General features: G+C 35.4%; 1 protein-coding gene across 2 annotated transcripts in view; it reads left to right on the plus strand.

Annotated features, from left to right (window-relative positions):
• Window positions 1-1,222: 1,222 nt before the first annotated feature.
• Window positions 1,223-27,841, plus strand: part of LOC127868774 (xylosyltransferase oxt-like) — a 30,799-nt gene continuing 4,180 nt past the window's right edge. The window contains exons 1-11 of one of the 2 annotated variants that reach the window (XM_052410829.1): window positions 1,223-1,407; window positions 8,739-8,982; window positions 9,831-9,962; window positions 11,739-11,906; window positions 16,955-17,127; window positions 18,055-18,257; window positions 18,993-19,073; window positions 20,544-20,760; window positions 22,848-23,024; window positions 25,424-25,526; window positions 25,834-26,038. In XM_052410829.1, coding sequence (XP_052266789.1) covers window positions 1,231-1,407; window positions 8,739-8,982; window positions 9,831-9,962; window positions 11,739-11,906; window positions 16,955-17,127; window positions 18,055-18,257; window positions 18,993-19,073; window positions 20,544-20,760; window positions 22,848-23,024; window positions 25,424-25,526; window positions 25,834-26,038 — 1,880 coding nt within the window. In that variant the 5' untranslated portion in view covers window positions 1,223-1,230. Of the gene's footprint in view, window positions 1,408-6,269; window positions 7,085-8,738; window positions 8,983-9,830; window positions 9,963-11,738; window positions 11,907-16,954; window positions 17,128-18,054; window positions 18,258-18,992; window positions 19,074-20,543; window positions 20,761-22,847; window positions 23,025-25,423; window positions 25,527-25,833; window positions 26,039-27,841 lie in introns of those variants that run through there. The other variant, XM_052410830.1, reaches the window with a different exon arrangement.

Here is a 27,841-nt window from a genome sequence, read left to right on the forward strand (position 1 = left end):
ACATGGTAGCTATGAGCATATGTGCGACAGTGCTATATTTGGAATTTCGATCTGACGCCTGGATCAAACGTTATGGGGGTTGGGGTGGTGCCGGGTCAGAGATTTTCACTCATTTTACTAACAACATGCGGCGTGTGAATACGCGTCGGCCTCTGCCGCGCCATTTCTAGTTAAATTTTAGATGGCCAACTGACAGCCATCTTGGTTTTTATACCCCCTAAAGGTTGCGTGAAGGTATCTTGTTAATAGCAATTATTGGAAGAGGAGAATCAAACTTTAATATAATATCACGCTTAAAAACTATTGCAAAAGAAAAGCAATACAATGATTTAAAAGTTTGCAGTTTCATCATCAAACGCTATGTGTAACAGGCTTACGTTTTTTCTTTCAATCCCTGTAAATCTGAATTATAAAACAGAAACAAATGCCACGACATGAAGTTTATTTTGCAGTAAAAATCAAGATTGCTTCGTATAAGGTTATAAACTAATAAAATAAAATGTTTTTGACTTGTTCTCGTCAAAGTAGGCAGTGGCTAACTTTCACCTTCATAAAGCATATCAGACAATTATAAATAGAGGCACTGCATTAACATAATATATAAAAAACCCAGAGTAGCAATGATGAGACGTTTTACATCAGGTTTAATATGAACGGACGCAGATGTATGGGCCTCCTATTAACATATTAACTGAACATCGTGAAGTCCATGAGGAATCCATGTTCAGACATATAAATAAACTAGAATACCGGTAGATTAAATACACTATAGAAAGTGCAAAATAGTATGCCGCCGTAGACTGGAGACTTAATGGATAATAATAATAATGAAACAATATTCTTAATCATGTAAACAAATAAGTTCTGCTACATACGAGATTTCAATCACCACGCAGTGCTGTAGTCTATTGCTTTCACATACAATCTAATAAAGACTATGACATCACACGAAAATCCTACCAGATTTGGTTGAATTGTTTTTTGGTTTAAGTATTTTGTTATGAAAAGTAGTATAAGTTTATGTTCATAATAAAAACCTACATAATCGATAAAAAAAGCAAAACTAACAACGGTAAAATTATTGTTCCACGTGCCTAGGCTATCGTCACGTGGTTGGTTATGAATGCATGGATTTGATCCATCTATGCTGGTTCCAGTCAAATCTCTGCCCGGAGGTTGATGAGAATTTGGATTTAGTGTAAACTAACCGATATGAGTATCATCGAAGACATGGCGGCCCCCAGGGCCGAAATGTCTACGAAAAAAATATGTACCCGATATCGAACATACTTCTACTTCTGTGTTGTTGCTTTGTTCATTCAGTTCTACCTGGGTTATAATTTTTATCGAATACATAGTTCTCGAGATGAAAATAAAGCAAAAAGCATCGGTACAACGACACATCTAGTAAGTGTAAGGAATTCGGATAGTGGTATGTTTGGTCATCACTGATAATTGTATTCTCATATCAAAAGCGCAATGAGTTATCAGTAGAACTTAGCACAGCATACGCGAAATGAAAGATCGTGTAGCCTTGAATGTACAATGTGCTCACAAAAAGTGCCAGGATGGTTATACGGACCTTTTTATTAATATCTCAAAAATGCTAAATTCAAGGATTTTATTGTTTACCATTAATTTTTATTTAATGAAGATATGATAGTTTAAGGTTTTAAGTCAAATTGATTATTTTGAAATAAATTATATATTTATTATCTAGTTGCAATAGACGAGTTAACGCGTGACGTCACACGCACCTGCAAAGTTTAGACTCCGCCCACTGGTTGGCAAAAAGAGGTGGAATTCATATAAGTGCATATATAGAAGGTTGACATAATCATCGTTTTATTGATTATCATGAACTGTATCAAATATAATTTTACTAATTATGTCTGAATAAAACATAAGCATGCATGGAAATTCTTTTTTGGAACGATTATATTGTTGTTATTATTTATTTTTTACTAAAAAAGAGCTCTGGAGTGGAACGTACATTATCCAGGGTTTTTTATCTGATTTTGGGGAAAGGGCCTGGCCTCTTTTGAGGGGAAAAAAATCGCGCGAAACGCCAGATTTTGGGGGAAAAAAATCACACGAAACGCCGGATTTTGGGGGAAAATAAGGAAAGTCTTAAATAATCATTTAAGCATATTTTACTGTTTTTAAAACAAATTCAAGGAAACAGAAAATTTAATTATGCAATATTTTTCTTTTTTCTACACTGGATCAGGTTAACTTATATATTTAAAGGTTAAAAAAAAAAAAAAAAGTTTTTTTTTTTTTTTTTTTTGAGGGGAAAATGATATCTAGGGGAAAATTTAACAGCTGAGGGGAACAAAAAAATCGGAGGGGAAAGGGCCGATGATCGGCGGGTCACAAAGAAGGAAAAAAAAACCTGTTATCTACGAGCTCGGTATGTGGTTACCACAAAAATCTCTACTCAACACATCTTCATGTCCATTTTAGATACAAAATTTAGGAAATGGAAATTCTTTTAGAATAAATTTAATGGAAGAACACAAATAAGGATGAAAACAAACAACAAATACATCGCTTTTTGTTTGCAACAAATGATAACTGATTTTAACCTTAATATATCTGTACAAACTTACCTTGTTACACAACAAATAAATTCATAAATCTAATTGTTTTATTTAATTGTGCACACCAACTTTGACACTTTTGTTTCAGCATTTCTAACCTGGTGTTTAATTGCACCGTTGTTCGTCACAAGCATATTATCTGGTTATAATCGGAGACTGCCCAGACAATTACACAGAAAACATGCCGGTGTCAAAAACATAGGGACCTATACTTTAATTGGGTCCCTGCATAGACCACACGTGGCAGACTTTATGATACCTCCATGTCATCTCTTGGCATATTGAGCAGTCATATTGAGCAAGCCAAATATTAAAGCCAAAATACGTAACATTTGCTTTAATAAATAATTTAACATATTAAAAAAAGCAGATATTTGTCCGAAACGGATTAACAGGAACATGTGTATTTATATGTTAGCCAGTTTAATCATAATAATATAGTGCTTTGAAACTTTAAATTTAAAATATTGTTCAATATTACTGCTACACAATTGATGTATTTATTTAACTCGGGTACCGACAAATGTAAACTGGGCAATTTAGTGTGAAGATTGTACGTACTTGCAGTGCACGCAACACCATCATGAAACCAAACAATCACAATGGATAAACTAGAAATGGCGCGGCAGAGGCCGACGCGTATCCCCACGCCGAATGTTTGACCTAGGTGTGCCCCAGGGTTGGTAATGGGGCCATGCATAGCTGAGATTGACCGTATTGTCATAAGAGAAGTTCATCATCAATTAGAAGTGAATTGGTGTAGAAATGAAGAAGTTATAGTAAAAGGCAATTTTGGGTGGGTGTGACATATGTGGGCAGGGCGCCCCAGGGTTGGTAATGGGGCCATGCATAGTTGAGATTGACCGTATTGTCATAAGAGAGGTTCAGTATCAATTTGAAGTGAATCGGTGTAGAAATGAAGAAATTATAGTAAAAGGCAATTTTGGGTGGGTGTGGTCTATGTGGGCGGGGCGCCCCAGGGTTGGTAATGGGGCCATGCATAGTTGAGATTGACTGTATTGTCATAAGAGAAGTTCAATATCAATTTGAAGTGAATCGGTGTAGAAATGAAGAAATTATAGTAAAGGCAATTTTGGGTGGGTGTGGTCTATGTGGGCGGGGCCCCAGGGTTGGTTATGGGGCCATGCATAGTTGAGATTGACCCTAATGTCATAAGAGAAGTTCAGTATCAATTTGAAGTGAATCCGTGTAGAAATGAAAAAAATTATAGTAAATGGAATTTTTTGGTGGGTGTGGCCTATGTGGGCGGGCGCCCCAGGGTTGGGATTGGGGCCATGCATAGTTGAGATTGACCCTAATGTCATAACAAAAGTTCAGTATCAATTTGAAGTGAATCCGTGTAGAAATGAAAAAATTATAGTAAATGGAAATTTTTGGTGGGTGTGGTCTATGTGGGCGGGGCGCCCCAGGGTTGGGAATGGGGCCATGCATGGTTGAGATTGACCGTATTGTCATAGGTGAGGTCCAGTATCAATTTGAAGTGAATCGGTGTAGAAATAAAGAAGTAAATGTAAAATAACCTAAAAAAATGAGTGATAATTTCTGACGCGGCCCCACCCCAACCCCTATAACTTTTGACCCAGGGGTCAGATCAAAATTCCAAATAGTGCAGGGTCGCACATATGCTCATAGCTACCATGTGTGTAAATTTCAAGGTTCTAGTGCTTTTAGTGTAGGAGGAGATAGTGGCCAGGACGGACGGACAGACGGACGGACGGACGGACGGCGGAGATCACCACAATATCCCCACCTTTTTTTCAAAAAGCGTGGGGATAACAATATTTGCGTAAAATAAATTAAATAAATATATTTATTTATCATAAAATGCTAGATTGTTACATGTATCACTCCTTATTACTTGTTAAGAGATTTCAATATACATGCAAAGACAGTTCAATTTGCACAAGATGCAGGTTTTATTTCCATTTGAAGTTGTACATTAAAATTTATTAATATTGTAATTCAATGGAAACGAAACGAAAATTCATTCTATGGAAAAGAAAATTACCACAACATTTAACGGTTGTAATGTATTCGGTTTTTATGGCTTTGTTTTATAGATACTTGATTAAATGCGCCTCTTATAATACACTTTCCATCGCTGATGAGCAATAAGTTAACAATATCCATACCGTTTATAGTTATAATCAAATTAATATATGTTTTATAAGTTTTAAAATATCATTTTTTAAAGTCTTACTATAAAAAAGAATACGGCTAATTCATTGTTTTGTTGTGTGGTATTGTCAGTATTTAGTCTTCCGACCACGTTTACTCTGATGCTAATAACTAACTTGTATTTTTATAAAGAGGAAGTTATATATATGAATATACATTTATTGGTACTAAATATGATATATTTGCACTATTGTTTAAGAGTTGTGATGTTAATTTCGGATTTTTTATCGTTTAATTGACTTAACAAATACCCTTTATACATGTTTTACGTGACTGTAACCAGTGTTTTTGCCAACCAGTCAGTGCGCATGCGCGGAAAATCCCGAATGTAAACAATAACAATTAACTTGTCTATAATCCAACTCCCAGCTATTGACCGTCCGGGTATCTGGGAGTTGCAACTGCTTACGGCATTTTCCATGTCAAGTCCCCCGCCCAGAATCCGGGTGGCAGATTAATCCCGAATATTAGCCACATAAACTATTTTCTGGCATAAATAAACACAAATAGATCGTAAATATATCCATAATGTGCAAATAAAGACAACTTACATGATATGTAATGCTCCCATAATATTGATATTAATCCAAAGTTTCACACACGTCAACGGTTCTTTTAAATGTTTATGTTTTTGCAATGGACAAAGCCAAGTATTCCGAGTAATTCCGAATTGGAAAATACGCTATTGATTATCTCTGGAATCCTCGGCGAGATAAATCTCGTGTCTAATCTACCAATCGTAATATATGGATGATCTCCGGAACATCCGTAAGATAGATCGAATCATCAATTCAAAACTTTGGCTTTCGGTTTGATAATGGGTTTTGTGTAAAGTTTTTGTTTTAAGTATTTCTCCACAATTCAATCGCAAATTGATATCGGTAATATCAGGTATTGTCTTTGTAACGATGTATTAGGTTGATTAAACTCGATTTTATAGACATACATGAAACATAATTTTTTGACATTAAAAAATGGGTTACATGGAAGAACTCTGAGCTGTACGTATGTACTTATAAAAGCTCAGAGCATTCAAGAAGAACTAATTTAGTATCTATAGTACACTTCAACACCGTTATTTCGAAGTCGTCAGGACCGTTAAAAAACTTCGGATTAACGATAATTCGAAATAAACATTTGACAGAAGACTTCTTTGATTCCTTAAAAATAAAACGTTTTGGAATTCGCATGGTTCGGTTACACGCTTACTTAAAAACGTAAACTAGTCAGATAGCAATATATTTCTACTCGTAACAAACGGGGGAATAAAACGATTCTTTTTCTTGTTTTTATTTTTCTCTAATTACAGAACATATAAAATAAAACGAATAGCACAAATTATCAGACATACATACATATGCATACAATACATTTTCGGAAATGAGTTAACCTTTTTTTAATAATACGCGATGTCTCTCTGATCACCGGCGTTCGCGCAGACGACAAAGGTGTAATTATCAGCTTTTGACGCGCCACAACAAAGGTGTGAAATTACGCTCAGTATTAAGCAGTTTTGACTTCGGATTAAAGATTGATAATTAGGTGCGAATTATAGTGTTGGGACCAACAGAATCACTTCGAATTAATGATTTCTTCGGTTTAACGAAGTTTGGATTAACAATGAAATTTTACATTAAACAAACAAGAATCAAAATCGGGACCAGAAAAATACTTCGAAATAACGGTGACGTCGGATTATCGGTGTTTGAAATAACGGTGTTGAAGTGTATGTCTATCCGTAGTATCAGTCCTGTTAACGAATACAAACGAATGTTGGAAGTTTACAAATACAAAAACATGCATGTGTTACATGTTAATCTATAGTTAATTGTGTTTTCTTAGACATTACAACAAAAGCTACATTAAAATCAGCAATTTTTTGGACAAAATACTGGATAGACTTAGCTCCTTAAAAATTTGCCATGTAAACACTCTAGAGGCCACATTTAATATCTGATCTTCATGAAACTTAGTCAGAACATTTTTCCCAATGATATCTTGAACAAGTTCAAAAATGGTTTCAGTTGGTTGAAAACATGGCTGCAAGGGGGGCAGAGCATTTTTCGTTATATGGCTATAGTAAAATCATGTTAACACACACTAGAGCCCACATTTAATAATGTCAGATCTTCATAAAACTGGGTTAAAACATTGTCCCGATAATATCTTGGATGAGTTAGAAAATGGGTTCTGGTTGGATGAATAGTGACATTTATTGTCAAGTCTTTATTGAACTTAGTCAGAACATTTGTTCTAATGATATCTTGGGCTCCTTAGAACAGGTAAGTTTCTTTGTATCGCAGCCTCAGTCTCATTTGTTTTGTTTTTTTATGTTAAGGCTATTAAGCTTTTATAAACACAAATATTATCTTAATTTATCATTTGTTTCGTTTATGTACAAGTTATGAATTCTATTTCTTTATTTAATCCACAAACGTTTAGATAAAAAAACTACAATAAAGCTTGAATGAGGAGTGTACATACAGATGATAAAATATTTTCATCACTACTGTACATAAGAATAGTTATCCCCACGCTTTTTGAAAAAAAGGTGGGGATATTATGGTTATCTCCGCCGTCCGTCCGTCCGTCTGTCCGTCCGTCCGTCTGTCTGTCCGTCCGTCCTGGCCACTATCTCCTCCTACACTAAAAGCACTAGAACCTTGAAACTTACACACATGGTAGCTATGAGCATATGTGCGACCCTGCACTATTTGGAATTTTGATCTGACCCCTGGGTCAAAAGTTAAAGCGGTTGGGGTGGGGCCGCGTCAGAAATTATCACTCATTTTTTTAGGTTATTTTACATTTACTTCTTTATTTCTACACCGATTTACTTCAAATTGATACTGGACCTCTCTTATGACAATACGGTTAATCTCAACCATGCATGGCCCCATTCCCAACCCTGGGGCGCCCCGCCCACATAGGCCACACCCACCAAAAATTTCCATTTACTATAATTTTTTCATTTCTACACGGATTCACTTCAAATTGATACTGAACTTTTGTTATGACATTAGGGTCAATCTCAACTATGCATGGCCCCAATCCCAACCCTGGGGCGCCCGCCCACATAGGCCACACCCACCAAAAATTCCATTTACTATAAAAAATTTTAGGTTATTTTACATTAACTTCTTCATTTCTACACTGATTCACTTCAAATTGATACTGAACCTCTCTTATGACAAAACGGTCAAACTCAACTATGCATGGCCCCGTTGCCAACCCTGGGGCGCCACGCCCACATAGACCACACCCGCCCAAAATTGCCTTTTACTATAATTTCTTCATTAATACACTGATTCACTTCAAATTGATACTGAACCTCTCTTATGACAATACGGTCAATCTCAACTATGCATGGCCCTATTACCAACCCTGGGGCACCCCGCCCACATAGGCCACACCCTCCCAAAATTGCCTTTTACTATAACTTCTTTATTTTTACACCCATTCACTTCTAATTGATACTGAACTTCTCTTATGACAATACAGTCAATCTCAACTATGCATGGCCCCATGATCAACCCTGGGGCGCCCTTGGGTCAAACATGCGGCGTGGGGATACGCGTCGGCCTCTGCCGCGCCATTTCTAGTTGAAACTATAATGCTATTCATCTTGATTTTTTCTGTAGTGTAAAGAAGTCTTCAGCTCGTTTATTGTTGAATTTAAATTTTGCAAAATTGTTACTGATGTCTATGAACAAAGGCAGGGTGGTATAAGGGTGGATCAAAAATGACAAACTGCTCTTCATTTATTTCTAACTGGGGTACCAGATTCAAGCATGCATTTGTCACTGAGAGGGTAAGGGTTCTGTATGGCATACATATACCTACTTACTATTGGGTAAGCCCTCTTAGGTTAGACTTTTTCCAGTTACTTGCCATGAAAAGTGTGATAAGATTAACTCAACAAACTTATTTTAATAGGTTAGTGTTCTGGACAACGTGCACAAGTCAGAAAACAAAGACTCTTTATCACATATGGATCTGATAAATTCTACGAGAAAAATGTGTACAAATATCACCTCTGCAGACGTTTCAAAAGAGGCAGTGTCAGTTCTTCGAAGAGCATCAACAGACCAGTGCAAAAACAACATCATGAAAGTGGCCTGTTTAAACCAGGCCTCACAGCTGTACCCTATGAAACTTCCTAACAAGTGTCCACTGAAAGGTATGTTGCTTACTTAAAACATTTGAGCGTTTGTCGATGATGGTTTAACATTGACATAATAATTAATATTCCACGTATTTTTTTAAACTCTGAAAGGCTCATGCATATCATCCTTATCAGTAAATTAAATATTTACACTTAATTTAAATTATAGATAAAATTTGAAAACAACTATCCATATAAATTGTCTACACGTTATAACTGATTATTAGAATGCAAAATTATGGTAAACCTACACATTCTTTTGTAGCAGTAAGTTAAGTATTCAGAATGTATGAGGGTAAACTTACTTTCTATGTTGGATAAGTGGTGATCATTCTCCTCAGAGGAAAGGGTCTCTTTTTTATGAAATGGATATTCTATGATACTTAGTTTACATGACTATGCTTATTAATGCTTTATATTTTTGTGATTTGTTTGTTGTCAGTAAATTTAATTTGACATAAAGTACAATTATATTGCAAGATATATTAATACATGTATTTATAAATATTTTTGTAGTTAGACAAAAACAATTAATTCCTGTAAAAGTAACTACACATTTAGGTGGACAGGCATGTCAAAATCTCTGTCTGCAGTCTTTAATGTCCTCTTTTCACTTGAATATTATGTAAATTTGAACAATTAAAAAATGTTTTGATGTATTAACATATATAAAGTTCTCTGCATGAATTATAATCCATATTATATTTTTTTTAGATTTCCTTCAAGTGTTCTCTTGGGTAGTTATGATTTCTGTCAACCAATGTCAGGAAGTTTATGCAAAATCAGCAGTTTTGATCCTTTGTTTGATGAGTTATTGTGTTGAGCATAAAACTATTAATAATTGTTGGAATGAATTCTTGCAGGTAATTACACTGGCGGGCAATACCTTGGCTGCTTCAGAGACAACCAGCAAGACCGGGACCTGGCCAATCACAATACTAAGTTCCCCAAGGATAACTCGCCTCAGATATGTGTGGAATATTGTATCACTGGAGGTATGCTATTGTGAACTTTATTACAATCACTTTGAAAACATTTTTTTAGAACAACACCCCTACAAAACACAATACACATGCAGGTAATGAATCTGATGACATGAAATAACAATAAGCGCTAATCTTTGCTATTCTACCCAGGGTTCACGCTGGCATTCAAAAAGGGCGCCATTTGCTCAAAGTTTCAGAAGAAAAATGAATTTTGCGAAAATTGATTGCGCCGACTTTTCCCCCATAAAATATCGTGTTTTTAACCGCACAGTTACCTTTTTCGAAGACGCATCGATTTTTAAAGCAGAACGCCGACAACCAGCATTATTGGTTCCTGCATATGCGGTAGTTATTCTTACAATATAACACAGAACAGGTACCAGCTGTTGCTATTGAGAGGGATTTGCGATACTTTTTAAGACAAATAATACTTAATTTTTGTATTTTCACACTAACGACCGTCTGAGACTTTGAAAAGTACTCCTTCTAAAAAAATGAAACTCTCATCTGATAGCCGTAACACCTCCTGAGAATAAACATCGATGGGCCAGAAATGAAAGACTTTGATTTTTCCTGTACATGTAGCTTAAAACACTGGGCTGGTCAGAAAAGCCGAATAACTCTTCAGTGATAAACTTGTGATAATCTTATGAAATAAAATCTAAGAATTAATATAGATAATCATCATTTTCATGTGCTTTAAAAGTCAAGTTGTACACATGTGCTGAAAAAGTTAGTCATATTAAGTAATAATAAAAATAATAACTAATTTATACTTATCTTTTTTGTTTTATTTAACTTTATTATGCGTTTACAAGGTTAAGACATGTTTTACGTACACAGAGGGTCCTTTATTATAAACAAAAATGACTATGAAAACAAAGTTTATTTTTGGCTTAGATGTCTTGAATTTGGCTCCAACTTTTTCAATTTGGGGTAAGTGTTGGCGCAAAAAAAAATTATGCCAAAGAGAACCCTGCTACCTAAAGTCAACAGTATCAAATACATCTTAACGCTTTACTGGATTATTGTTTTCGGGAAATGTCAACATCAGCTAAGTACGCAGTGAAATGTATCCCCCATAGAGTATGTGGCTTTATCTGGAATGAAAAGCAAACGCACAATGTGTGTGGATAATTTTCCATTTGATTTCTTTTGTCTTAGTATTTCTGAAAAAGATAATACAAAATGAAATAATTTTAATTTAATTCATCTGCTTCTAAAAGGGACTTTTAGAATGTTAACATTGAAACTAAAAACGACAGTATCAAACAAAAATAAAATTGTAGAAAGAACTTTTTAATCTTAACCTGGGCTCGGACCACTAATCCTTGGTGTAAAAGTCAAATGCTGAAACCACTCCGCCATCGGTGCTGCTATCACTTGCGTTTATTTGATACTTTATATAGGCATTCCATGTATTGTCACAAAATACATAGATAACGACAGAACTCTCCATGTTATTCATTCCTTTTGCATTTGTAACACTTAATAATTTTATCATTTTTTTACGATCATTTTTAAACTAAAATGTATTTGCAGTATGATTCTCCATCATTAATATTATTTCCCTCACTGATGTACGTTGTTCATTTAATTGTTGAATACCAGACAAAATGTTTGAAAATTCTCATGTTGACACACTGTCAACAGGTCCCTATAAAATCATGGATTGGTCTACCAACAAAATAAACACAAATTACCGTTACACAAATATTGATTTTGCAGTAATCAAATTAACCATATGAATCATTGACTGACATGTACTTCTATTGACACCTGCAGGGTACCAGTATGCTGGTGTACAGTACAAGAATGAGTGCTGGTGTGGGAACAAGTTCGGCAAGCATGGTTCCCTGTCTGAAACCCTCTGCAGCTCTGAATGTCCAGGGAACAAGACTGAAACATGTGGAGGTTATAATGCACAAAGAGTGTTTGCTACAGGCCTTCCTGGTAATTTCCATGTTTCTCTGTCTCACTTTTTGAATTATTGATCTAAATGAAGAATGCTTTATAACATTTAATTTGAATGTAAACTGAGAACACTTAATACTTGCGCCAAGTTATTGCAGTCATAGTGATATTGGTAATAACAGGTAACATTTTTGGTAACAGCGTCATACAATGTAGGTAGTAGAAAAATCATTGATAGTAGTAAATATCAAAAGCTAGGCGTGTTTCAGTGATGGCTGCATTGTCTCAAACTTACATAAAACTAACAAAAGTCAAAACAGTTACCAAGACTTTTCACATTTTTTTTCTTAAAGGGACTGTCAACCACGAATGTCGAAAAAAAAGTTCTAAAATACCATATTTTGTTACAATTATTATTTTATATTGATTAAAATATCACGAGTGGTAAATTACATTACTTGAAAAAGGTTCATATTTTCAGTATATTTGGTAATACAATTTTGCAATGTGAAATCGAAAGTACATCCAGAAAATAGGTGACATAACAATATACACACTATACATAACGCAAGTAGATTGATCATTATATATATATATAATATATACACTTCACTACGCATGCACAATTGCATTCCTGGGTTTACCACGTGACGATGATGATCAATCTACTGGCTTTATTTATAGTTAACTGCTAGTTACCTGGTAGACATACCCAGTAAAATTTATTACCGAATATACTGAAAATATGAAACGTAACAACTTTTTTCAAGTAATGTAATATACCAGTCGTGATATTTAAATCAATATGAACTAATAATTGTAAAAAAAATGCGGTAATTTACAACTTTTCTTTTCTTCGTTGTCGTGGTTGACAGTCTCTTTAAGATTGGCAAATGATTATCAATGTCATATATTCATTTTCTGTTTTTATTTGTAACAAGCATTCAAGTTTATTTCATTTATATTTTCTGTATGTTTTCTTTTTGTGCTTTTTCACTCCCATCTGAAAAATAGCCTATGGGACCACCTGAGTGGTTAAGAAGGTCATTAGGTGGAATAGACTAGTCTTGAGCAAAACTGGATTGTGGCACTGGCGTATTAGTTATTTTACCTGGGATCCATATAGCTGACGGAGGTCTCAGTTTCAATATTTTTACTGACTGAACCTTGACAAACCATCGTAAGTGTACTTCTCAGCAGTTGGTATTTGCAGTATAATATTATAAAGCCGATACTCTCAGGTTCAATAAAAGTTCAGTTGATAAGCAGTGTTATGTAATTAGAAAACCGGGAGTTGCATTTTACACTTTGGCAAAGATCTAAGGGAGATCAATATGTTAAAACATGTAACAGAAGTTAATTCAGGGGGTGTAACTGTCAAAATTTGCCTCTGAAATGCATTTATTGATTATATGAGCTTTATGGATTGCCTTTTGTCTATTGTGCGTCCTCTGTCATGCGTGGTCAACATTTGCCTTGTTAACACTGTTCAATCTTCATGAAACTTGGTCAGAAGATTTGTCTAAATGAAATTTTAGGTGAGTTTAAAAATGGTTCAGGTTGATCGAAAAACAAAGCTGCTAGGGGGCTGTGCATTTTTATGCCCCAGGTAGGGTGGCATATAGCAGTTGAACTGTCCGTCAGTCAGTATGTCAGTCTGTCCGTCCGTCTGGAAAAAACTTTAACATTGGCCATAACTTTTTCACTATTGAAGATAGCAACTTGATATTTGACATGCTTGTGTATCTCATGGAGCTGAACATTTTGAGTGCTAAAATTTTAAAGTGAACATCATCCTTCAAGGTCTAGGGTCGAAAAAACAAATCCAAGGGAAGTAATAAGCTTTAAATGGACATAATTATCTTCCCTGCCAACGTATATATTTTTAACCAGGTTTTCCGAAGGAAAAAACTGGTTATTAGATTGGCGATTGGGGCGGGCTGGCGGGCTGGCTGGCTGGCTGGCGGAACAAGCTTGTCCGGGCCATAACTATGTCGTTCATTGTCATATTTTAAAATCATTTGGCACATTTGTTCACCATCATTGGACGGTGTGTCGCGCGAAATAATTACGTCGATATCTCCAAGGTCAAGGTCACACTTTGAGTTCAAAGGTCAAAAATGGCCATAAATGAGCTTGTCCTGGCCATAACTATGTCATTCATTGTGAGATTTTAAAATCATTTGGCACATTTGTTAACCATCATGGGACGGTGTGTCACACGAAAGAATCACGTCAATATCTCCAATGTCAAGGTCGCCATGACTAAAAATAGATTTTTTTTTAAAACAAACTTACAAAGGTGGTTAATTTTGTTTGTTCATTTCAAAAGTTCAGTTTGAGTTTTCTCCCTTTATCAGATTTTTTTTTCACAATGAAAACCTGGTTTTGTGACAATTTTGTCCCTTGTTGTTAAATAAATCAAAGCGGTGCAGTAGGCGGCATTGTGTTTCTGACAAACAATTCGTGGAAAAAGATCAAGGTCAAGGTCATCCTTCAAGGTCTAAGGTCAAAAATACAAATCAAAGGGAAGTAATAAGCTTTATAGGGAGATTATTATTCAATATTGAACATAGCAACTTGATATTTGGCATGCATGTGTATCTCATGGAGCTGCACATTGAGTGGTGAATCTACAGTCATGGTAGTGGCTTTTAATTATTTGCTACTAAAAATAGACAGTGGTTTTTTATTATTTGCTACTAAAAATAGAGATTTGTTAGAGACAATTATTTTCAAGGGAAGTAATTTATATAATTATAAATATCATATTATATATTTCCTAACCAAGAATTTAACTTCTTTTCACAGTTACTGTACATATTTATTATTTGGATTATTTATTACTCAACTAAATGATTTGTCAAAGTTTTTTTTATGTGCCCCACTATAGTAGTTGGGGACATATTGTTTTTGCCCTGTCTGTTGGTCTGTTGGTTGGTTGGTCTGTTGGTTGGTTGGTTGGTTTGCGCCAACTTTAACATTTGCAATAACTTTTGCAATATTGAAGATAGCAACTTGATATTTGGCATGCACATGTATCTCATGGAGCTGCACATTTTGAGTGGTGAAAGGTCAAGGTCATCCTTCAAGGTCAAAGGTCAAATATATGGGTCAAAATCACTCATTTAATGTACACTTTTGCAGTATTTCAATATTCAAGATAGCAAGTTGATATTTGGCATGCATGTGTATCTCATGGAGCTGCACATTTTGAGTGGTGAAAGGTCAAGGTCATCCTTCAAGATCAGATGTCAAATATATGTGGCCAAAATCGCTCATTGTATGAGTACTTTTGCAATATTGAAGATAGCAACTTGATATTTGGCATGCATGTGTATCTCATGGAGCTGCACATTTTGAGTGGTGAAAGGTCATGGTCAAGGTCATCCTTCAAGGTCAGAGGTCAAATATATGTGGCCCAAATCGCTTATTTTATGAAAAATTTTGCAATATTGAAGATAGCAACTTGATATTTGGCATGCATGTGTATCTAATGGAGCTGCACATTTTGAGTGGTGAAAGGTCAAGGTCATCCTTCAAGGTCATCCTTCAAGGTCAAATATATTGGTCAAAATTGCTCATGTAATGTCACTTCTGCAATATTGAAGCTAGCAATTTTATATTTGAAATGCATGTGTATCTCATGGAGCTGCACATTTTGAGTGGTGGAGGGTCAAGGTCATCCTTCAAGGTCAAACATCATATAGGGGGACATTGTGTTTCACAAACACATCTTGTTTTAAATGGTATAATTATCATTTTTTACTGTACTAAATTGTGAATAGTAGGTTCATTACATACCTCTGGACTTATGTGTATATGTACATGATGAACTCTGGCTATGATCTCATTGATAAACCACAGGCCAATGTCAGTCATGTCTGATTGGTCAATTTGGCTGTCTACAGACCCTCCCCCCCCCCCCCTTGTTGGATTGGACAAAATCCAAGGGAAGTAATAAGCTTTAAAGGGAGATGATTTCTATTCCACCCCAAATGATAAATAGACATTTTATTTCAAAGCAGCGCAGTAGGGGACATCGTGTTTCTGACGAACACATCTCTTGTTCCTTATATGTCTATAGTGAAACCTTTTTAACACTAAAAGTCACATTTATTGTCCAATCTTCATGAAACTTGGTCAGAACATTTGTTCTAATGTTATCTTGGATAAGTTTAAAAATGGATCCTGTCCATTTGAAAACAAGGCCACCAGGGGGCGGGGCATTTTTCCTTATATGGCTATAATAAAACTTTGTTAACGCATTAGAAGTCACATTTTTAGTCCAATCTTCATAAAACTTGGTCAGAACATTAGTTCTAATGATATTTAGATTGTGTTTGAAAATGATATCATAAACATCTCAAAAGTTGTTTGAGCAATACAGTTCCCTGAAGTCTCAGGTGAGGGACAGTGGGCCACTGGTCCTCTTGTTTAACAGTCTTTTCTGATTTTTTGTAATTGCAGATCAGGAAATGGATAAACAATTGTTGAATTACCTTGCCGAGATTTCATTGGATTTGTGATAAGGCGATGGGTTAATTTTGCAGACTGTTATATTCAGAACTTGCATATTAACCCTTTGCATGCTGGGAAATTTGTCTTCTGCTAAAATGTTGTCTGCTAAATTTCTAAAATAAGCATTTTCTTCGATTTTTTTTCAAAGAATACTATCAGAATAGCAAACAGTTTGGATCCTGATGAGACGCCACGTTTTGTGGCGTCTCATCTGGATCCAAACTGTTTGCAAAGGCCTTCAAATTCCGGTTCCAGCGCTCAAAGGGTTAAGTTAATTTAATTCAACTAAATTAACTGGTAACCATTTGAAATTTTACCTTTATTGCCATTGTCATTTGACTTGTTTTGATATATACATTTTCAGCTCTTAGTCTTTTTACAATGTAAATAAATATTAAACTTCAAACATGACTTCTCATTACATGTCATTCACATATCATCTGACAAACAAAAAAGGTACATTATACGATCAAAGCAGAAGAAAAGCCATGTAAGCTGTCCTAGGATGGCTCTTGTTTTCATTTCTTATATGTCACTGGCTTATTGCTGCATGTGAATGTTTGCAGCAAGGTCTTTCATGCCGGCCATGCTGGTTCACAATGCCAGTGAGGTGCAGGGGCAACAGGACGTGAGGGTGGTGTTTGTCCTCACTGTGAACGGGCGTGCAGTGAGGCAGGTGCACAGGCTCATCAACACACTCTACCACCCTAGGCATTACTTCTATATTCATGTGGATAGTGTAAGTGAGAGAAATATAAGTTTGTAGTGGGAGTTGTAAAACATTGCACTTGCTTGCCTGTACATAAGTGCATACCTTTGTACATCCTGGAGCTTATGTTTTGAAATCTTCTTAAAGAAAGAAATTCGGTCAGAGACAAGTTTTGGCCTTTTGTCTGCTTTTACACAATAGGATAAATTGTCCCCAAATTTAGTGTTTTTTAACTTCTCTTAAACTATTGGTTGAATCTTTCTCAAACTTTCACAGTTGATTGGTCTAAATGTACAGATAATTTTAAAGAAAGGAATATTGTCTGTGATAAAATGTGGCTGAGTAAGGGACCTTTGTCTTTGTGTCTACTGTTGAATATAAAGTGGATTTGTTTGTGTCCAAACATGTGTTGTGTGAGGATCAGTGGATGTGACAAATTTCATGTACAATCGTCTTTAACTTCTTGTTGAATATTGCTCAAACTTTCACAAATAAATGACCTCAGTGTATAAATGTTTGTAAAGAAAAGAATTTTGGCTGCAAAAGTTTTGGCATAATGATGGCCCCTTGTCTGTTTTTACACTATGGAATATTTAGTCCCAAAAGTTTAAGTTGTCCACTTTTCTTCAACTACTGGGTTGATCTTGCTCAAACATAACCTGAGTAAATTATTGCAATTAAAGATTGATGCCTATGCACCTTATACTAGTACATTCATGCTATTTCTAAATACCGTCTTAGATTTTGTTTTGGAACATTTTCAACATTTTGTTCATACTAGTAATTTTATTGTTGGTAATTTGCTTTCTTGTTGTTTAAACTTCTTTTCTGATATTGAAGTTTGCACATTGGATTTGTTTGTTAATACTGTTAATTTTGTTGTTGGTAATTTGCTTGCATGTCGTTTAAACAGCATCTGTGATATTAAAGAATCTTATACATTACTTTAATCTCCAGAGGTCCGAGTATATGTACAGAGAGTTACTGCCCTTAGAAAGCCAGCTGGCTAACGTTCGCCTTACCCGGGAGCGATTTGCCACCATATGGGGAGGTGCCAGTCTGTTGCAGGCTCACCTGTCCTTCATGAGGTCTCTGTTAGAAATGACAGACTGGTATTGGGACTATTATATCAACCTCAGCGAGTCTGACTATCCTCTCAAGTAAGAAAATGAGTTATTCGTTAGGTTTTAGCTTGACTTTTCGTCGTATAAATGTGTCATACCAAACTTTGAATTTGTGTGACTACTTTGTAATTAGAAGTAACAGAGTCACTGATCTGTAAGGAGTCATTTTGTGGATTTCTAGTTTGGATTTATTTTGCACACAATTCAAACAACCAACATGTGGTTATTTTGCATTTCCAATGTCCGCTCTAAAAAAAGTCGTTCTAAATTACAGTATTGTTACCTCACAGATGATGACAAATCTGTTGGAATGGAACAGAATTATGGCCCCCGTCCAGTCCAAAAATACTTATTTGTTTAGTTTAAGGACAATATTGATTTGCAGAACAAAGAAGGTTTATTGTAAAAAAATATTAGAGAAAATATAAAATACAAAGTCAAAAGCATGCATAATAAATTAAAATTATGTCACGTGGTATGATTTATTTTGGATAAATATGTATTTTTCACTATTTTGGTTCTGCTTTTATGAATTTTATCTTTGACTTTAGAAAATGTGTACAGTGTATATGAGTCAATTGCTAATGTGACTATAATGTATATAATTTTGACAAAAGAGGAAAGCCATTACATTATCTATAAGGAAGTTGTGTTTCAAAGTATGAATACATTGACTTTGTTTTGAGCTATGATGTATTCAATTATCAATGTATTAAATATTCTCGGTTGATGTTTTTAAATTATGATGAACTTTCCTGCACTTCTTTTCAGGCCTATGCAGCAGCTGACATGGTTTCTGAACAAGTACAAAGGTTACAACTTCCTGAAGTCAAATGGGAGGGAAACACACGAGTAAGGTCATGGCTCTGCCTTTCATTCCAACTTAAGCAAATTAAGTTTTGTTAAAAATAAAACTTCTTATAATAAATTGTGCGCAAGGAAAATAGGATAGAAGATATGGCCAAGCTGAGCAGTTATGATCTTGATATATTTTATATGATTGTGATACTCAACACTTATATTATGACTGCAAGGATTAAACAACATATTACTTCAGTTTACTATTTTAATGACAATATATTTTAACATCGCACAAATGCAAAAGAATGCCTTAAGAATTCACTAACGTATCTATTTAATACGTTATGCAAGTAAAAAGTGGGAGATAACTTACCAACTTGAAGTAACGCAGTTAAAGCAGCAACACCGCCTGCCCAAAATAAAAAATTATGTTGCTTATCACACGACCGAACTGGAAAAAAAACATAAACTTGATTGGGCTAAACCTAGCTCTACTAATTGCTTGACCATTGAGAATTGCTCCACCAGCGATTGTATCACACTTTTACCTTGAACCACACTTTTACCTTGAACCACACTTTTACTTGACTCTTAAATACCAATAATCGCTCAACCAGCGATTAAACCTTTTAAAATACTATTTAATATCAATAATCGCTCAACCAGCGATAACACCTTTTCATACAATTTTTAATATCACTAATCACGCAACTAGCTATCTCCCACATTTCAACTAGGACATTAAATAACAATAATTGCTTAAATTGCACCTGTTGATAATACCCGAAAGGGGAGTTAGACAGTATATATAGATAGATAGATAGATTAACCAGCGATTTCGCACTCTTAACTCGGTCATTTAATCCCAATAATCTCTCAACCAGTGATAACACACTATTTTACTCGGACATTTAATACCAATAATCACTCAACCAACAATTTTACACCTAAACGTTTTTTCCACTATGGTATTGCTTCTTTCTTTTAAGGTTATTCTTGAATTACTTGGAATTGTATGAAAGGACTAGGATGATACTGCACATTTAGTCCATTCAAGCAAATGTGTTGAGTCATTGTCACTAAGGTTAGCTCGAAGAGATAAATGTTTTTTAATAAGTACGCATGCCCATCCGACCCTCGGCAAATTTTCCGCCACAATACTGATTTGTATGCATGGATGCTTTTTGCTGTGAAGAAACAACAACAATCATACATACTTGTATGCTCCCAGCAGCTGCAGATCCTGGCAGGCATATAGAGATCAGCTTGTCTGTCTGTCTGTCTTCCTGTTCCAGACCCATATTGACACATTCGGTCCTACATCAATACTGTTATCTATCAACACTCTCAACTTACCTGTATCACTTGTCCTCATGTTTACCTTGAAATTGACCTCCGTTTGGCCATAAACTTTATCAAATGTTCCAATGAATCAAAACTGAAAGGATTCCCCTGATAATTTAAAGCTTAAATTGAAAACAGCATCTTGTTTTAATGCATGTAATGTTGCTCTTCCCTCAGGTTTATGAAGAAGCAAGGTCTGGAGTACCTGTTTTATGAGTGTGACAATCACCTGTGGCGTATAGGAACCAGTCCGATACCCCTCGGGATTCGCGTTGATGGTGGCAGTGATTGGCTGGGACTCTATCGGGACTTCATACGCTACGCCGTTTATGGGCAAGACCCTCTTGTGTTGGGCTTGGAGGAGTTCTACAAGTACTCCTTGCTTCCAGTTGAGGTTTGTGTAAATTTGTTGTTTGATTAATATTGTTTTAAGTAACTATTTCAGACCATGATAAAAGTGTTCATTATATTTTTTTATTCAAACAGTAAAGAATATTGTCAACAAATAAGCTTCTCTGACATTAAAATATAAAAAAAGAGAGTTGTTAGTCCGAAGCTAGAATAAAGTGATTGCTTGCGGTCATGTTGCTCTTGTACTGCTATTGACGAAATGATTATATATTTATAGTAATTTGACATTTGTATGTATTGATATGTTTAGGGCTATTAAACTGAGATCTGAGGTATATACTTACTTTGCATGTGCTTCTATGTAGAAATGTCTTTAAAAGTTACCATATTTTTCATATGTCAGTTATTATTACTTTTTGCAAAAATTTTAATTCAAGAATTATGAATCCTTGTTGATGAAATTACATTTATCGTTCATGAACATCATTGATGTACCAAATTCAGTAATTACAATCCTAGTTTAATTTATCCTGCAGTGACAAATTATGGATTGGTTAAGAAAAGAAGTAACAGAATTTCTGAATTTTTGAAAACAATGCAACATTTGACGAATAACCTTCAAAGAAATATTTAATTCCCGTAAAATCCAAGTCAATTTTGTTTATTTACAGCGTGTTTAACCACGCCAAGCCGATAGTTCCAAACACTGATATAACATTCACAACTCGTGTATCCTGATATATTATACCATAAAAGGAGAGTACTTGATTGCAATAGGCGCTAGGCCAAATAAATGTAAAAGATTGATTATCTGAATATATTTCTATAAACTTAAGTTTGTGTTGTATCGGTCAGTATTTTTTTTAGCAACATAGGCACATAAAAATGCTGAAGAATTTCATAAACACAAATCTTTACTAATAAATTTTGGCATATATGTTTTTATGAAAAGGTTTGAAGCAATAAACATCCAATCAAGAAGGGTTATTCCCACTGAACATGTGTATTATACCTGAAGCAATGTGCCCCCACAGTTCTTATGTTAGAAGTATTGTTTTTTCAATAATTCAAACAAATGGAAGTGTTGTGTTTACACTTGTGCAGTCGTCTGCTTCACTTTGCAATTTATGTGGAAATTTAAAAAATTTAATGAACAGGACCTATAAAATGTATGGAAATGGATAAATTTTGAATATTTAAGTCGAAGTAAGATTTTGAAATGCAATTATACCTGTTTTTTCCTAATTTTGGTTTGTATTTATTTTCAAGCGTAGTCATTTTAGTGAAACAGAATATTCGGAGTGCATGCGTGTGAGTCATCACAAGAGGCTTGTTCTTTATGGTAACAAAATTATTGATATTAGGACCCGCTCGATACAAGGTCATCATACCATTTTCATTTATTGAAATGTTTCGAAAAGTTTTCTTAATAGCAGAATTTAAGGTCACACAATGCCCCAAAATTACCATTAAATATTATGGTTTATCAGAAGACACTTCTCCTGATAGTATATACTAATATTCCTTGTAAAAATATACACTGTTATCTGTAATCAACCAGTAGACTACACTGTTAATCACAGAGACATTTAACTCAAAATTAAAGCTGCCTTCTTTTAGAGGCATCCACTTTCTATTTCTATGACACAGAGAACCAGAGTTTCTGAAAGAGAGCTTGGTGGTTGGTCAAAGATTGTTGAATTTCCTAGAGTTAAAAGCAGACATAACTTAGACTAAGTTTTAGCTGAAACATACAACTAATGTGCTCAAGCAATTTTACAGTGACTTATGTTTATGTGTTGCTTTGACTTCCAATACTGAGGTTGACTTAAATATACATACATGCTATAAATATATTTAAAGCTCAATTGAATATTTATAGTTTTTGGGCTTTAGAAATATATTTAAGCCTTGATCTGCGAAAGCAGGGTTTAATGCATATGCATTGAATTGTATGTTTACAGAAAGTCTACTTTATCAAAAATCTAGTTAAAAGGAAAAGGGGGAAAGTTTCTTCCCCAATAAGCCTGTATGGACTGCACACTATAATCTGGGACAACACTACACACATGCATTAAGCCCTATTTTCCCAGAATTGTGTGTATTTTTTTCCTGCATGTTTCTCTGCAGTCGTTTTTCCACACACTGCTGGCAAACAGCGAGTTTTGCTCATGGGTAGTGGACAACAATCTTCATGCTACCAACTGGAAACGCAAGCAGGGCTGCAAGTGTCAGCACAAGAACCAGGTCGACTGGTGTGGGTGTTCACCCAATGTGTTTAAGTCAGAAGATCTCAACAAGCTACTGGTAATTCCTAAGTGACATAATTATATGTGGATTCCATTTTTTACTGGCTGCAATATAAGGCATTAAAATGTCTATGTTTCAAATGAAACCTCTAAAGGTACTGGCAGGTTGGCAAATAAAAAATTAAAATGGTAACTTTTTTGTTTGTCAGGCTGTGAAGAAGGCGGCCTATGGCAGTTGCACTGAGCGTCTGCACAAGTTTCCAGATGTCTGTCCGAAAATAACTGTCTCACACAGACATCAAAATACAAATTTGACCAGCTTGTCCAGATTGTAACTTTGTCATGCATTAAAATAATAACAACAAAGGACCACGGTCAGGAGACGGCATGTCATTTGTATCACCCATGTCCCCACCTCAGAGATAAAGGTCACAGTCAGAGGTCAAACTAATTTTTAGCTCGGCTGTTTTCGGAGAAAACCCGAGGTATTGTCATAGCCAGCTCGTTGTCCGCCATAGGCGTCGTGCTAAAACCTTAACATTGGCTCTAAAATCAAAGTGCTTCCACCTACAACTTTGAAACTTCATATGTAGATGCACCTTGATGAGTTCTACAGGCCACACCCATTTTTGGGTCACTAGGTCAAAGGTCAAGGTCACTGTGACCTCTAATATCAAATTTTAACATAGGCTCTAAAATCAAAGTGCTTCCACCTACAACTTTTAAACTTCATATGTAGATGCATCTTGATGGGTTCTTCATGCCACACCCATTTTTGGGTCACTAGGTCAAAGGTCAAGGTCACTGTGACCTCTAATATAAAACTTTAACATTAACCTCTACATTCGCTCTAAAATCAAAGTGTTTCCACCTACAACTTTGAAACTTCATATGTAGATGCACCTTGATGAGTTCTACACGCCACACCCATTTTGGGTCACTTGGTCATAGGTCAAGGTCACTGTGACCTCTAAAAAAAAAAAAATCTGACAAGCTTTCGCAGCCGAGCGTGGCATCCGTTATGCGGTGTTTTTGTTTCATATTCTTTCTGGTTATTTAGATATACTGAATGGAAAAAAACTTGCCAGGCCAAATGACTTGAGGCAATAGATTTGCATTTAAAATATATTTTAACAAATCTATTAATCTCGTGTTATCTAACAAATCCATATAATCTGTAAAATGTTATTTTACTTTTTCAAAATGTTCAAAATAATTTTTTTCGAACTACTGACCAGATTTTAATGAATCTTTACGTTAAGCTTTATTATCAAGTGGAGTTGTGGAGTGGGTAGTGATGTAATGCTTCAACGTTTTTTTCTAGGCTTACGAGAAACGCATTTAAAGAATATTTCTTGTTTGTTCTATTGTGTCAGGAGATATGCACTTTAACATCATGCCCAGCTACAATTATTTGTATGCCCCCGGATTGAATGATCGGGGGTATATTGTTTTTGGCCTGTCTGTCTGTCATTGTATGTGTGTGTCGTATGGTTGTGTCATTGTATGTGTGGGTCTGTCCTTAAACTTTAACCTTGATTATCACTATTGCAATATTGAAGATAGCAACTTGATATTTGGCATGCTTGTGTATCTCATGAAGCTGCACATTTTGAGTGGTGAAAGGTCAAATATATGGCTTCAAAGCGGCACAGTAGGGGGCATTGTGTTTCACTAACACAGCTCTTATTTTACAATATTTCTGCAATTATTATAAGTGCAGCCATGGGACTTAGAGGAGTTCTGACATATACTTTACATTTCTCCGTTTTTCTGTAACTAGTGGCGGGAATGCAATGAAAATGTATGTGATGTTCAAATATCTAATGAGAAATATCAAATAAAAGATGTTTGTTCACACAGCAAATTCTTGGTCATCAGTATACACTTATTTCATGGATGCGCGGTGAACAGTCAAAACTGTTTCCCAAGGTATCAGGGATGACTTTGGTACTGTTGCCCGAGGCCGATAGGCCGAGGGCAACAGTTCCAAATGTCAGCCCTGATACCGAGGGACAACAGTTTTGACTGTTCACCAAGCATCCATGAAATAAGTGTTTTATTACCTGATCAAATTTCCAACATAGAAATAACAGCAAACTAAATTTTTATTTACACACAACAGTAATCAATAAAATAAATAATTTTGACTGTTTAACTGTAAAATGACGTCAATTTTTCGACGAAATGACGTCATTATTCCAGCGGGCAACAGTTCAAACTGTTGACCGGTCAACAGTTCGATATTCACCGGTAACAGTTTAAAACATTGCAAATTTCTTTTTCGACGAGGAAATAGCAAAAAATAATTAATTATCATTTGTATAAGACATCAGGTAATAATCATCAGTTGTTTGATATGCTTGTTATTGGTCGTTATTGTAGAAAAAGTACAAATATGCATGCTGGAGTGTTACCACCACTATGTGCTTACACAATCTTTGTTATTTCATTCAGGGGTACAAAGGGAAGGCAACTTTCTTTGGTCGCAAGTTTGAGCCGGTCATCAATCAAGATATCATTAATACCCTTGACTCCTTGAACGGCAGAGATATCTCAGGTTGGAACATTGAGCACTACATTAAGTCAGCCCATTAAAATAATGCATGCATTGTTGCACCATCTTTGGTTTTATGAAAACATAAGATGTGTTTAAAAAGCCGATGGCCTCCTTTTTGTAACCCTATTGTGGTGGTTATAAATAGCGGAAAGGGCAACAAAAGGAATCTGAAATGAAAAAAACTGAATAAAAAAAAGATTTTTATTGATATCAAACTATTTTATGGTGAAAAAATAATAAGAAGTAGAAAAAGTAGATTTGATTCAATTCTACAAGGGAATTTATTAATTATGTATTCAAATTTTAGAGGAGCCAGGTTTAATCCACTATTGGGAGAATGACTATCACTATCAAGACAAGCTCAATGACCGTACAGATACTTGGAGGTCGTTCATGGAATCTATGGTGCACAGAACACAGAGCATCATGGCTCACGCTCAGGAATCCTGCTCCTTGTTCAATATTAACATTATTGAATCTCATATTCTGAATGTTGCTGACAGCTTTTACAGGTATCTATTTGTTTTGGTTGTTTTTCTGTAATAGTACAGGTGAAACTATGCAAAGATTAGATTGGCAAAAGAGTTTTTTGTACTGTTTGATATTAATTATACCAATCTGTTTTCCGTATGCAACAAAATAATGATATAGCCTTCTACTTAATGTCCAAGTTAAGCTTCCCTTGAATGCCTTAAAAAAATGCCTTAAAACGAAAGTATAGTCTCTGATAAGCCTGTACGGACAGCACACTCAAATCTGTGATGACACTTTAGACACATTCATTAAGTTCAGTGTACGGAGATCAAATTTAAAGCAGAAAGTGTCGTCCCTGATTATCTGGGCTGACACTATATGCACATGCATTAAGCCCTTATTATCTGGGCTGACACTATATGCACATGCATAAAGCCCTTATTATCTGGGATGACTCTCTATGCACATGCATTAAACCCTTATTATCTGGAATGACACTATATGCACATGCATTAAGCCCTTATTATCTGGGATGACTCTATATGCACATGCATTAAGCCCTTATTATCTGGAATGACACTATATGCACATGCATTAAGCCCTTATTATCTGGAATGACACTATATGCACATGCATTAAGCCCTTATTATCTGGGATGACTCTATATGCACATGCATTAAGCCCTTATTATCTGGAATGACACTAGATGCACATACATTAAGCCCTTATTATCTGGGATGACTCTATATGCACATGCATTAAGCCCTTATTATCTGGAATGACACTATATCCACATGCATTAAGCCCTTATTATCTGGGATGACTCTCTATGCACATGCATTAAACCCTTATTATCTGGAATGACTCTCTATGCACATGCATTAAGCCCTTATTATCTGGGATGACACTATATGCACATGCATTAAGCCCTTATTATCTGGAATGACTCTCTATGCACATGCATTAAGCCCTTATTATCTGGAATGACTCTCTATGCACATGCATTAAGCCCTTATTATCTGGAATGACTCTCTATGCACATGCATTAAGCCCTTATTATCTGGAATGACTCTCTATGCACATGCATTAAGCCCTTATTATCTGGAATGACACTATATCCACATGCATTAAGCCCTTATTATCTGGAATGACTCTCTATGCACATGCATTAAGCCCTTATTATCTGGAATGACACTATATGCACATGCATTAAGCCCTTTTTATCTGGGATGACTCTATATGCACATGCATTAAGCCCTTATTATCTGGAATGACACTATATGCACATGCATTAAGCCCTTATTATCTTGAATGACACTATATCCACATGCATTAAGCCCTTATTATCTGGGATGACTCTATATGCACATGCATTAAGCCCTTATTATCTGGAATGACTCTCTATGCACATGCATTAAGCCCTTATTATCTGGAATGACACTATATCCACATGCATTAAGCCCTTATTATCTGGAATGACTCTCTATGCACATGCATTAAGCCCTTATTATCTGGAATGACACTATATGCACATGCATTAAGCCCTTTTTATCTGGGATGACTCTATATGCACATGCATTAAGCCCTTATTATCTGGAATGACACTATATGCACATGCATTAAGCCCTTATTATCTTGAATGACACTATATCCACATGCATTAAGCCCTTATTATCTGGGATGACTCTATATGCACATGCATTAAGCCCTTATTATCTGGAATGACTCTCTATGCACATGCATTAAGCCCTTATTATCTGGAATGACACTATATCCACATGCATTAAGCCCTTATTATCTTGAATGACACTATATGCACATGCATTAAGCCCTTATTATCT

The sequence above is a fragment of the Dreissena polymorpha genome, chromosome 2, assembly GCF_020536995.1.
Source record: "Dreissena polymorpha isolate Duluth1 chromosome 2, UMN_Dpol_1.0, whole genome shotgun sequence".
In the NCBI taxonomy this organism is placed as follows: Eukaryota; Metazoa; Mollusca; class Bivalvia; order Myida; family Dreissenidae; genus Dreissena; species Dreissena polymorpha.